Source organism: Electrona antarctica (assembly GCF_951216825.1).
Source record: "Electrona antarctica genome assembly, chromosome: 1".
Taxonomy (NCBI): domain Eukaryota; kingdom Metazoa; phylum Chordata; class Actinopteri; order Myctophiformes; family Myctophidae; genus Electrona; species Electrona antarctica.
The window spans coordinates 26,679,754-26,691,431 of record NC_136806.1 but is presented as its reverse complement, the minus strand read 5'-3'; the positions used below and the strand labels follow the sequence as shown (position 1 = coordinate 26,691,431).

Genomic DNA, 11,678 nt, shown 5'->3' with positions numbered 1-11,678 from the left:
CCTATACCCCCCACCACCACCACACTCCCTCCTCCCTCTTATCCAGCTCCCCCACCCCCCAGCCTTCAAGTTCAGATTCCTGCCTTGGAATTGGAATCCTCCGGTATAGACCCCCCACCCCGAGTCAGCTGTTTGTGTCTGCCGACATGATTGAGTCATTTGGCAGCAACATCTTTTCAATGACCTCCATCCAGGATGGGGTGAAGGGTGTTAGAGAGGAAAAAGAGGAGAGAGAGAAAAGGGGGAGAAGGAGTTGGACTTTAGAAACCGCATCACAGGCCTGGGCCATGGCTCAGTGGTCCAGGCACCGTGGCTGGTAATCCAGTTCGAGCAGTTCGACTTCGGCCTTTACTGCATGTCTTCCCCCCCATCTCTCTCTCCATTTCCTGTCAGCCTACTGTCTGTCCCTCCATAAAATATATAAAATAAAGGCGAAAGCCACAAAAAATCATTTAAAAGAAACTGCATCACGGAATGCACAGTTCCCTCAGCTGTCCTGTCCTGTAATTCAAAATCCTATATTACATTATATTGTCCTCATAGAATCATTTAACAACCACACTGTTGATTATTCCACAGCTACCCAATGAGGCACCAGCACTTCCAATGCAGTACAGGGTGAAGGGTTAGTCCATATTTTGTTGTGCTTATTACAACCAGGTGTGATTTTTTTTTTTAAGTTTGCCATGAAAATGGTAAAATCAGATTATCATTTACTCAGTATGTTTGTAAATTTGGCCACCCTTGATCAAATAAGATCAATCCTAGTATTGTAGGATTCAATTAGAAAATGGATGCTGTACATTGGAACATGTTTCATCTTGGTGTGAATCATTTGACACGTTAGTGTGACTGTCACAATGACGATAGAACATGAAAAGCAGCAATATGAAACTGTAGGAATTTCTATTAAGTTTGCATTTAAAGGCTTGGGTGGTTAGCTCAACCGTCTGGGCACCTGGGCTGCTGAGCCAGCCGGACGACGTGCCGCGGGCTCGACTCCCGGTCCCGATGGCCCCTGCCACGTGTCACTCCCCGTCTCTCTCCCCATTCTTCCTGTCTCTCTCTACTGTCTACTGTCAATAAAGGCATAAAAAAGCCCCTAAAAACACATCTTTAAATAAATAAAAAGTTAGCCTTTAAATTAGTTTAATGAAACCCTAGGGCCTATATACTAACTTGACCAGGGTACCAGGGCTCTGCACTCGACCCTCTAGTTTTTTTCCTTCACACCAAATGTTCACCCTAGGTTAGGGACAACAGGGGTCAAGTGGTTAACAAGCCAAAGCCAACAATTGCCTGTTTTCTCATTTCAGTAAAGGCATCTGTGAATGCGAATGTACACCCTTGAATTCTAGAATGCTAAGTGCTGTTGGACATACTGGACTCTATAGAATACCATGAACAACACTCTACACTAGGACGAAAAGAGAAGGAGGAGTTCTCTACATCAAGTCTGTGACTGGCCTCTAATAAATGTCCATGTAGAATTTTATAACTCCCTTTTCTATCCCAATCCTTTCTCAAGGAAGAAATGTGGAGGAGCTGTATAGAGAAGCTGTAATGACACAGGACATGTTTCTGTAAGGTTTACTGAGTTGAGAAACACTGCTGCACACAGAGCTGAAATAAATAAATGAAATAATTTTATCACAATTATAGTAACCATCATAGTAAGATTGCTTATTTAGTGTTTTGTCTTCATTTATATATATACACACATATATGTATATATATATATATATATATATATATATATATATAATATACATTTTAATAAACTGTTCCCTTTAATATTTATTTGTTCTTCCGTGTGTATGAGACTTTGGTGTGTTCCACTGAATGTTCTGTTATAGCAGCATTCTGTATCCACGGTGTCGCACAGGAGCATCATCCCCTGGGTCGTTTCCATAGCAACGTTAAACGGAAGAAAGGCAACCCACCCCACCCCTCCCGTGTCCCCTGCTCACCACCCTCTGAACCTATAAGCAAAGGGCCTTGTGTCCTTGGGGGGGGGGGGGGGGGGGGGGCGGGGTCATGTTGCAGTTTTCCAGTTGTCTTTGGTTGGTCCTTGGTTTGGTTTGGTGCATCTGCCTAGTAGGTCAGGGTTTGGTGCAGCTTTGTTTTATACATTCCAGTTTTTTTTTTAAAGCTTCAGTCCCTTTAGTGAGTTGTCATGGGTTCGTACAAAGCGTGTGTAGTCCCTCTCCAGAGTTCCTTGTCATCAAGCTTCACTTATGGTCTTTGGTGCCACAACACACGCGCGCACACACACACACAAACACACACACACACACACACACATCCTGCTCAAATGTATTTATATCCATTTATTCATAAACTACCTCCTTCATCATACACATTCACTCTGCCATTCCCTCGATTTGTCTTTTCTTTTCAGTCATTTTCATCCCATGTCTCAGGCTCCCACCAGTCAAGCAATGAGACAAAGATGAGAAGTGCGTCACATGTCAACAGTCCATTAAAGTTCCGTTTGATTGGTCCAGTTAATTCCATGCCTTTGTCTGCTCCACCTACTGTACTTCCTGCATCCTCTCAGTTTTCCTTGCATCTTTCCCTTTACGCATTGGCTAAGCACCCACTCCCATGTTTGCTCAGACTTTCCCCACTCTCTCTCTCTCTCTCTCTCTCTGTACAGTTCTGTTGTGGTAATCCCGTTTTAGACACGGTCAAATAGCTGGTCCAAAATGGGATACATGCAGGCATTGTGGGTTTTGTAGTTTTGAGATTGAGGCATTCATATAGTCATGCGCCTTGGACTCACTTTGTCCACCCTTCAAGGGCCCAGTCAATATCTTTGGGCAGTGTAGGAAGGCTGACAAGGCCCTTGGAGCTAGTAGTGATGGATTAAGTCATATAGAAGTTAGTATTGTCCTGTGAGCAAAGTAGAACCTGGAATCGTGACAAATTAGAAGGTGTCTAGGTTAACCCCCGTAAATAATTCATCAGGTTTAAGGAAGATGGTCAATGTTTGTTATCCCAGCAAAGGGAGGCGTTCAGTGTAGTGTGACGTTAGAGAGGAGTGGGTTAGCTGTTAGCAGGTCCTGGTCAAGGCTTTTCGACGACAGGGTAGTGGGTGTTAGCACTAGCCGCTACTAGCGAGGCCCTGTGGCGCGCACCCTCTTGCTCCGCTTGCTGACTGTGGTGAAGCGGAAGGGGGTGGTTAAGTCAGGCTGCTCTCCGGGCGGAAAGCGTTTCATGAAATGAACGTCCTGCTGGTTGGGCAGTGTGTGTGGGCCACGGCGAGGGCGCCCCCGTTTAGTGAAGCCTACATACCAGCCGGCATAACGTGCTGACATCAGAGCCGTGTAGTGGTTTTCCAAAACCTTCTCCACGAAGACACAGTCAGCGCTGCGATTACTGGCCTTCTGAGAGAGCAGGCACATACACGCACGCACGCGCGCACACACACACACACACACACACACACACACACACACACACGCACACACAGAAAGAGAGGCTGGTCAGGAAACTATGAGAACATTAAGGATCTTTTGATTGATCCTGTTAATTATGTTGTAAATAAAGAGAGTCCTCACCTTTCCCACCAGCTTGCCACGGCGGTTCATGCACAGGTAGAAGTTGGTTTCTTTGCCACGGATTCTCACCTGGCTACCAAAGGTATCGGCCTCCACTACGAGCTGGGCTTGTGAAGGGACAGACAGAGGGACAGACAGACATTAGAGCCACAGACAGTGTAGACAGAAACAGGCTAAAATAGCTTTTATCCCAGTTATCTCACACACTTTTTCTAGATCTCTGTGAAGAATAATTATTATTCAGGCCTTTGGAAAGCTTCCATGAGACATTCACATCTTTCCTGGGATGGCAACTTTTGCAAAAGGAAAACGCTGCAAGTAGATCACCCCTCTGACAGACTCACAGCAAATACAATGCATCACACAAAACAAACTAAAGACAAATCCACTGGACAGACAGATGTCAGTTTCACAGACCACTAACCACAGTGGAATCAGATTTGAGTCTTTAACGAGACCAAAAGACTGTCAGACAGGCAGGCAGGATTAAATAACAGCGTTAGAAATCATAGTAGCTATTAAATGTGCTGATAAATCACAGCCAGATGTAAATGTCTGGCTGGACAGATGGTTGTCAGATAAGCCTGGTCACACACACACACACACACACACACACACACACACACACACACACACACACACACACACACACACACACATACACACACACACACACACACACACACACACACACACACACACACACACACACACACACACACACGGTTATGAGACTGCTGACCACAAACGGGCCTCGTAAAAAAAGATAACGGCCAAGAATAGAAGTAGTGCGCGGTAAACTAAAGATGAAGCATAGAACAATCTGTCTGCAAGGATGTTAACATGCGTGTATGCGTGTATGGCTGCGTGTGACCATGCACAGACTTGTGTTCATCCTTCCAGGCAGTACGTCTCCACAAACTACAGATCTTCAGAGGGTGCCTGTGCCTGTTTAAAAATAAATCCCTAAAATGGTCCTACATGACCTTAGTCAACAAAGGGGTCAAGATAAATCAATACCGCCCTCCCACTCCCCCTCTTCCGCTCTCGTCCCCCCAACTCTTTTGCCTCCTCTCGTCTCTGCCCCTTTGCTTCATGCTTACACCTTAATGCACGCTCGCCTTTCTTCCTCTGTTGGTTCTCTGTTTGCTGTACCCATCCCCCCCCCCCCCCCCCCCAACACACACACACACACGAACGCACACACACACACACACACACACACACACACACACACACACACACACACACACCTCCACTGGCCCCCATACAGTGTTTTATGTACAAGGCCAGACAGTGTGTGTGGAGGGCTGTACATCTCTTGAGGAGCATTTGTTAAAAAACAAAAAAACAACAGAAAACACCACAATCTCGCCCTCAACTGTGGCTTAAATTGGTCGCTTTTGCGTGAATTGACACACTCTTTGTGAATGGGTTAGGAGAGTGTGAACATGAGCCCAACATGAGTTTCAGTTACATGAGATAAATATGGACGCTTGGCATTGTGGCTTGGGTTTCTTCTGCCCATTGATTCTGTGTGGTTTAGGAATGGGTTAGGCATCAGGCTTTGCAGACGCAGAGAGGGGAGGCAGGGAGGGCCATGGGGGAGGGACGGGGGGAGGGCTAGAGGAAGCCTGCTGTTTTAAATCCAGTGGAGACAACAGGGAGGATGAGTAATCATCCTTTTTTTTCTTGTTTTTTCTTGCACCCACCTTTCTCTTACTCTCTCTCTCCCTCTCTCTCTCCCTCTCTCTCTCTCTCTCTCTCTCTCTCTCTCTCTCTTCTCTCTCTCCCTCTTTTGCTCTCTTGTGAATCATTGAGTCAGCAGCCAGTCGATGAGGTCTTTGTACTCCCAAGACAAGCTTCACTGCCCCTGTGCCAAAGCCTGGGGAGGTGTGTGTGTGTGTGTGTGTGTGTGTGTGTGTGTGTGTGTGTGTGTGTGTGTGTGTGTGTGTGTGTGTGTGTGTGTGTGTGTGTGTGTGTGTGTGTGTGTGTGTGTGTGTGTGCGCACGCATACGTGCATGTGTGTGTGCGTGCGTGCGTGTGTGTGTGTGTGTGTGTGTGTGTGTGTGTGTGTGTGTGTGTGTGTGTGCGTGCAGGCACGTGCGTGTATGAGTGAGCACAGGCTCTGGGTGTCTATGCATGCACTTGCATTCTGTATCCGTTCATGCATGCACTCGGTATACATTCATTTCTGTGGTTGCAGCAGTTGGGTGTGTGTGTGTGTGTGTGTGTGTGTGTGTGTGTGTGTGTGTGTGTGTGTGTGTGTGTGTGTGTGTGTGTGTGTGTGTGTGTGTGTGTGTGTGCGCGTGCGTGCGTGCGTGCGTGCGTGCGTGCGTGCGTGCGTGCGTGTGTGGGTGTGCATTGCATGCATGCGTGTGTGTTTGTCTTACCATATTTGTCTCCGTCCTCTCCGCGGGCGCTGATCCGGCGACCAAGCACTTGGACGTGTTTGCCACTGGTGCGGCTGTAGAGCTGGTAGACCCGATGATGCCGACGGCTCATGGTGTCCCGAATCTGCGTCTGGTTCTCCACATGCACACTGAAGTTCACCCCATCCACACCAAACACCTGCTGGGAAGGCAGGCACACACACACACACACCCACACACACACACACACAAACACACAAACACACAAACACACAAACACACATACAAACATACACACAGGCAGGGAAAAATGCATAAATATGAAGATGGTAACAAATGTATTGTATATACATTAATTAGATTGTGATTGCTGTACTGCAAATAGTATACTGTAACCTTTATCAATTTCTCTCACTGCAACCCAAGCACACTGCTCACCTGCAATGGATTGCACATCACCAGCAACATCTGGATACACCTGGGGAAAGACAAAATTGTAGAAAGAGAAACTGATAAAGTGTAGCCAAGATAGAGAAAAACATCTGCACATTTCAGGTGTGACACTGAGATTTATATTTGCTGAATATCTCGTTTCCTCATCAGGTTATTAGTCACGCCAAAGGTTTGCAGCTGTCATGGTGATATGACAGAAAGACAGACAGGCATCCAGTCCAGGCATAGCCCGTCGGACAACACCCTGTAGTATTTACAGTCACGCAACCAGCCTTCTCTCCCATCCCACACCGCCACTGACCGTACCATGACTTTTAACACGCCAAAATCTGGCCTCCAAATGACCCGCGCGGACCATGGCTAGCTGGCAAACACGCCAAGCATCTAGAACATGTGGTACGGACTTCTAAGAATAAGACTGGCTCATTTGGCTGCTCTGAGTATGTAGACAGCTGGGCTGGACTGCAGGTGCACACTCCTGTGTTGTGGCTTTGGACTGCAGTGTTGGATTGGATTTGATCGTGGTGCTTTTAATGGGAGAAAATGTGGTGTCTGGAAACTGTGGTCAGACGATTTAAAGGGCACTTGCACTGTGTGCTTTATGTTTTGTAACTTGTATTTGAGAAAATGTTGGCAACCAAACTCATCCCATTAGCAGGGCTTTCTGATGGCAAACAGCGGCTACAGTCAAAATTAATTTCTCATTTATTTTGCAGTTTAGACCTTGGCCTTGCTGAATATTATTTACAGCCTTAGCTAGGGAGTGCTTGTGGCATGCAATCTCTACTGATAGGCCTTGAGCTGCATTGAATTTGTGACTCAAGAATTGATGAAGCTCATAACAAAGTGTGTGGGCTGAAGAGCAATGCTAGAATCTCATCTTTCCTCACCTCATCTTTCGGTATCTCTCTGCATGCCACCCCTCTCTCTATCTCTCTGTTGCTTTCGCTATCTCTGTCTCGCACTTGCTGTCCTCCCTATCCCACCTCTTATCTCTCTCTCTCTCTCGCTCCACTCTACCTTTCTGCTATCATTCCCTTGCCTCCCATCTGCCTTTATGTTTGGGGTTAGCAGTTTGACTCCTCCAGACTGTCACAGACATAGACACATACACACAGATGTACAGATGTGTGTGTGTGTGTGTGTGTGTGTGTGTGTGTGTGTGTGTGTGTGTGTGTGTGTGTGTGTGTGTGTGTGTGTGTGTGTGTGTGTGTGTGTGTGTGTGTGTGTGTGTGTGCGTGTGTGCGTGTGTGCGTGCGCATGCACGCGTGTGTACAGCAGGAGCAGGCAGCTGACAGCTGGGCCAAAGCAAAGACATATGCAGTGCTGAAAGAGTGAGTATGAGAGAGAATGCAAAGAAGAGAAGCAGAAAGAGGGGTACACATAGGGATAGAGATAATTACATTAGAGCGTGAATGATGTGAACGATGAATAGAGACACACAGAGAGAGAAGAGAGAGAGAGAGAGAAAAATTGGGGTACATGGAGGATGTGAGAGCACAAAAGAGGGCAAGAGATGTACAGAGAATAGGAATAGAGAGGTACTATGTTGTCATAACCAAAGGCAGGGAAGACAGGAGAAAGAGAGTTTGAAAAAAAGAAAAGAAAAAAGAAAGAGAAATTGAAGGATAACCCAATGGGAATGAGGGATGGGGGGGTGCATAAAGGAGGTACAGATGAATCAAAAGGGGAAGGGAGAGACAAAAATGAGAGACAGAATTGTAGCCAGAGAGTGTAGTCTGGCGTGAGAAGTAGACAAAAAGATAAATAATGGGAAAAGGAGGAGGAAGGGGGTGGGTTCCGCTCATGCACATCCTAACACATGTCACTCCCTCTTGAATCACACATATCGGACACACACAGAGGCTTCTTCTCCAACAACATGCTCACGTCTGTCTGTCTTGTCTTGTCTGTCTGTCTGTCTGTCTGTCTGTCTGTCTGTCTTTCTCTCTCTCTCTCTCTCTCTCTCTCTTTGTACTCCTCCTTCTTCTGTGTTCCTCTCTCCTTCCCTGGGGCCTTTTGCCCTAGCTGATGTATCAGCCTCTAGAGTTGTAGCTAATGGATGCAGACACCCAGGGCAACGCAGCAGTGTGCTGGCCCATGCGTTCTGCCTGCGCAGCTGAAAAGGGCCCTGAGTGTCTGTGCATTGTGAGGAGTCTCAGCTGTTAAAACACCACAGCTTCAATGCTGCCGAGGACATAGAGAGAAAAGTGCCTCAGCTCTGGATTCTCCCTCTCTCTCCAAAACCACAGACGCTCCGGCGTATGCCAGCCGCAGAGAAAAGGGAAGAGAGACAGAGAGAGAGAGATGGGATCAGCGGGTGGGGGGAGGGATGAGAAAACGAGAGAATAAGAGAGCACTGAGTCAAGTTGCGAGCAAGTCGGAGGGAGAGAGCAAAGACAGAGGGAGGTTTGGAGAAGGAGGGGAAGCCCGGTGCGCCTTGGCCGGCTGCCAAAACAAGCACGAGTCTGACATCATAAACCTGCGTCCCTGCAGGTCTAGCATGTGGAGGCCACGGTTAGGCTAGCGGGCCCCAGCGCCGAGTTCTGCGGCCTCCAACATGGAGCGAGGGTGGTTGGCCTGGTGGGCCTCAGCACAGAGCAGTGGTTTCAGCACTGTGTAGTGGTGGTTAGAGTGGTAGGCCAATACTGAAGCAACGGCCCTCAGCGCGGCATAGGAGCTTCAGAAGTTCGGCAGTGTGTCTCGGTGAAGAGTAGTGGTTTAGGCTAGTGGGCGTGTAAATGTGGCGTTAGTGGGATCAGCACTAATGTAGTCATAGGAACAGTGGAGCAATGGTTACAGCAGCCTCAGCATGGAGCTGTGGCTTTAGGAGAACAGTGCTATGTCCTGTGGTGGAGCTATGGTTGGAGAGCATGGAACAGGTTCCTGCACAGAGCAAATGGCCCTTGGCAGCATTCATTGGCTCAAGACCCACGTTGGGGTTTGTAAAACAGCATGTTTGTGAGGGTGGCTGCATGCTTGATGGAGTTGTAACACTGATAGGCAAGAGGGAAAAGAACACAGGAATGATTGGCTCGAGAAGACCTGTAGACTAAACAGTCAGACTCTCCTCCTTAGACACTGCCAGGGGTGTGGCCATTCATCAGTTATTAATTCATACTTTTATCGGAGTACAACAAAATGACATACAGTATAGGAAGATATAAAGACAAACAAAAGGTAGGGAAGTGTGTGTGTGTGTGTGTGTGTGTGTGTGTGTGTGTGTGTGTGTGTGTGTGTGTGTGTGTGTGTGTGTGTGTGTGTGTGTGTGTGTGTGTGTGTGTGTGTGTGTGTGTGTGTGTGTGTGTGTGTGAGATAGAGAGAGAGAGAGAAAGAGAGAGAGAGAGAGAGAGAGAGAGAGAGAGAGAGAGAGAGAGAGAGAGAGAGAGAGAGAGAGAGAGAGAGAAAGGCAGGCAGGCAGGCAGAGACCAACTGCACACACCCTGTCCAGGTTGTGTGAGGAATGAAAAGTATCTGGAGATGACTGCCATCTGGGAGACGTACAGCCGACACAAAGAAAGAAAAATAAATCCTTTGGCTTTTAACAAGACACACCTCAAATGGGCAAACTCAAGCACCCCGAGTCTGTACAGTATCCTCCCTTAGATTTGGTCTTGGCACTTTATCATTTTCCTATCCCACTAGATAAAGCAAGTGTTATTTGACCCAACTTCTGAAATATTTTCAGTAGGAAAAAAAACGTGTTTTCTTGGCTATGGGGATATGGCCCAGCTTGGCCATCACTGAAGTAAGTGCAGATGGTGATGGAGATGTTTATGGCAGGTTTTTATGAGTAACATGGCCTTCGCGCTGACCCAGTGACCCCGAACTGTCAGCCAGTCAAAACAGGACCTTCCATGGCATGCTTTCTATGGGGACTGAGGAGGAGTGATGTAATTCGTAGGCACTGCAACCTTCCCCTCCCCTCCATCATCCACATCTGCAGCTAAGGAATGCCTTGCCTTAACACAGTTTGAACAACAGAGAAAATATATGTATAAAGATAACTGTGTTTTCATGCCAAGACTAATATCGGATGAACTTCTAAAAACTTGACTTACAAGACAGCCAGCGTGGAGAGAAGGGACCACATTGCTTCCCCCCTCCACTATGGAACTTGGCCGAGAGTCAGTCTCCTCGCTCGGTGAGAGCCAGTCCGACAGAGTGTTCCCCTCTGTTCCTCGAATCCACTGGATGGTGTGCAGGGTCAAAGAGTCAAAGTCAGACACTCCCGTTGGCATCGGCGGCGGCGTCCCCCGGTTCCCCCGGCGTGGATGAGTGTGTGAGTGGACTCGGGCAGAGTGGAGAATGAGGCGGGGGTGACCGTGCCACTGTGACCGCCGGGCAACCTTTCACAGCTGTCCGAAGCGGAGGGGACGATGGAACAAGGGGCGGAGCGCAAAGTGAAGGTTAGGGCATCAAAGGGCTGCACGCCGCGGACAATATAGAGGAACAGGTGAAAGCGCGCGCACGCGTCACGGACAAAACTCCAATCGACCCTAATGAGCCTCGAAATGATGATCGTCCATCTGGGTTATCTTCCTGCGTAATCCAATTCATATGGTTATAGTGCAACAACAAACTTGTATAGGAGTCACCCGACGTTTCCAAAAACGATCTCTATATGATGTTTTTTCTGGATATAGATAAAGGGATCACACCGATGGATACAAAAATATATATGGCTCGGTGTTGGTCCGTGCACAGATGGGAGCAAAAGGCAAGTTTCTAGTAGTCCCCGCGAGCCAGGGTTAGGTGCTGCGGGAGGCGGGCTACCTGGGCGGGCTGCTGCTGCTGGAGAAGACGGCGGTGACATGGAGACGGACGCTCTGCGGCCGCAGGGTGCTGCCGGGCGGCCTCGGTCATGGCTGCCCCCGCTGCGCTGTCTGTCTGATCAACGATGCTGTCTGTGGCGGCGGCGGCTCAGGGCTTAGGGGACACCGACCAACCAGTGTCCAAAAGATTAGGGGATGGTGATGAGAACTCGGAGCGGTCCAGCTCAGACAACTATAACAGGGAGAGAGTTGAATGAGAGCGGACGAGGAGGAGGAGGAGGAGGAGGGTGGGTGGTGGGGGGGGGAGGAGAAGGGGGAGGGAGTTGGGAGAGGATGGGAACAGCTGTGACTGGGTGGCGGACTCAGCCACCCGCGACAGAGCGAGGAAATGACAGCCGCTCTTTGCACCTGATTTCCCGGACTCCTCCGCTCGGCTCAACCGCTGGTCGCCCACCGGCTGCAGCGTTCCTTCTCCTCGAGCCTCCTCGACACAATACCAGCCAAAACACAGCGCG

The 11,678-nt window shown here is 48.4% G+C and overlaps 1 protein-coding gene across 2 annotated transcripts; it reads right to left on the bottom strand.

The window, feature by feature from the left end:
• Positions 1 to 1,855: 1,855 nt before the first annotated feature.
• LOC306922866 (fibroblast growth factor 18-like) lies at positions 1,856 to 11,246 on the bottom strand. 2 transcript variants are annotated; one of them, XM_079500744.1, is made up of 5 exons: positions 10,450 to 11,246; positions 6,374 to 6,413; positions 5,957 to 6,137; positions 3,564 to 3,670; positions 1,856 to 3,389 (listed from the first exon to the last, which is right to left on the bottom strand). In XM_079500744.1, the coding sequence occupies exons 1-5, from the start codon at positions 10,479 to 10,481 to the stop codon at positions 3,117 to 3,119; spliced, it is 633 nt and encodes a 210-aa protein (XP_079356870.1). In that variant the 5' UTR covers positions 10,482 to 11,246; the 3' UTR covers positions 1,856 to 3,116. The 2 variants fall into 2 exon arrangements, with proteins under 2 accessions (XP_079356870.1, XP_079356871.1); XM_079500745.1 differs by having other exon boundaries at positions 5,957 to 6,134.
• Positions 11,247 to 11,678: the final 432 nt, after the last annotated feature.

Coding starts and splice junctions, on each gene's coding strand:
- LOC306922866 (XM_079500744.1), bottom strand. CDS start 10,481: ATGTGGTCCCTTCTCTCCACGCTGGCTGTCTT. Junction 6,138..6,373: donor TGATGTGCAATCCATTGCAG/GTGAGCAGTGTG, acceptor CTGCCTTCCCAG/CAGGTGTTTGGTGTGGATGG. Junction 3,390..3,563: donor GTGGCAAGCTGGTGGGAAAG/GTGAGGACTCTC, acceptor CTGCTCTCTCAG/AAGGCCAGTAATCGCAGCGC.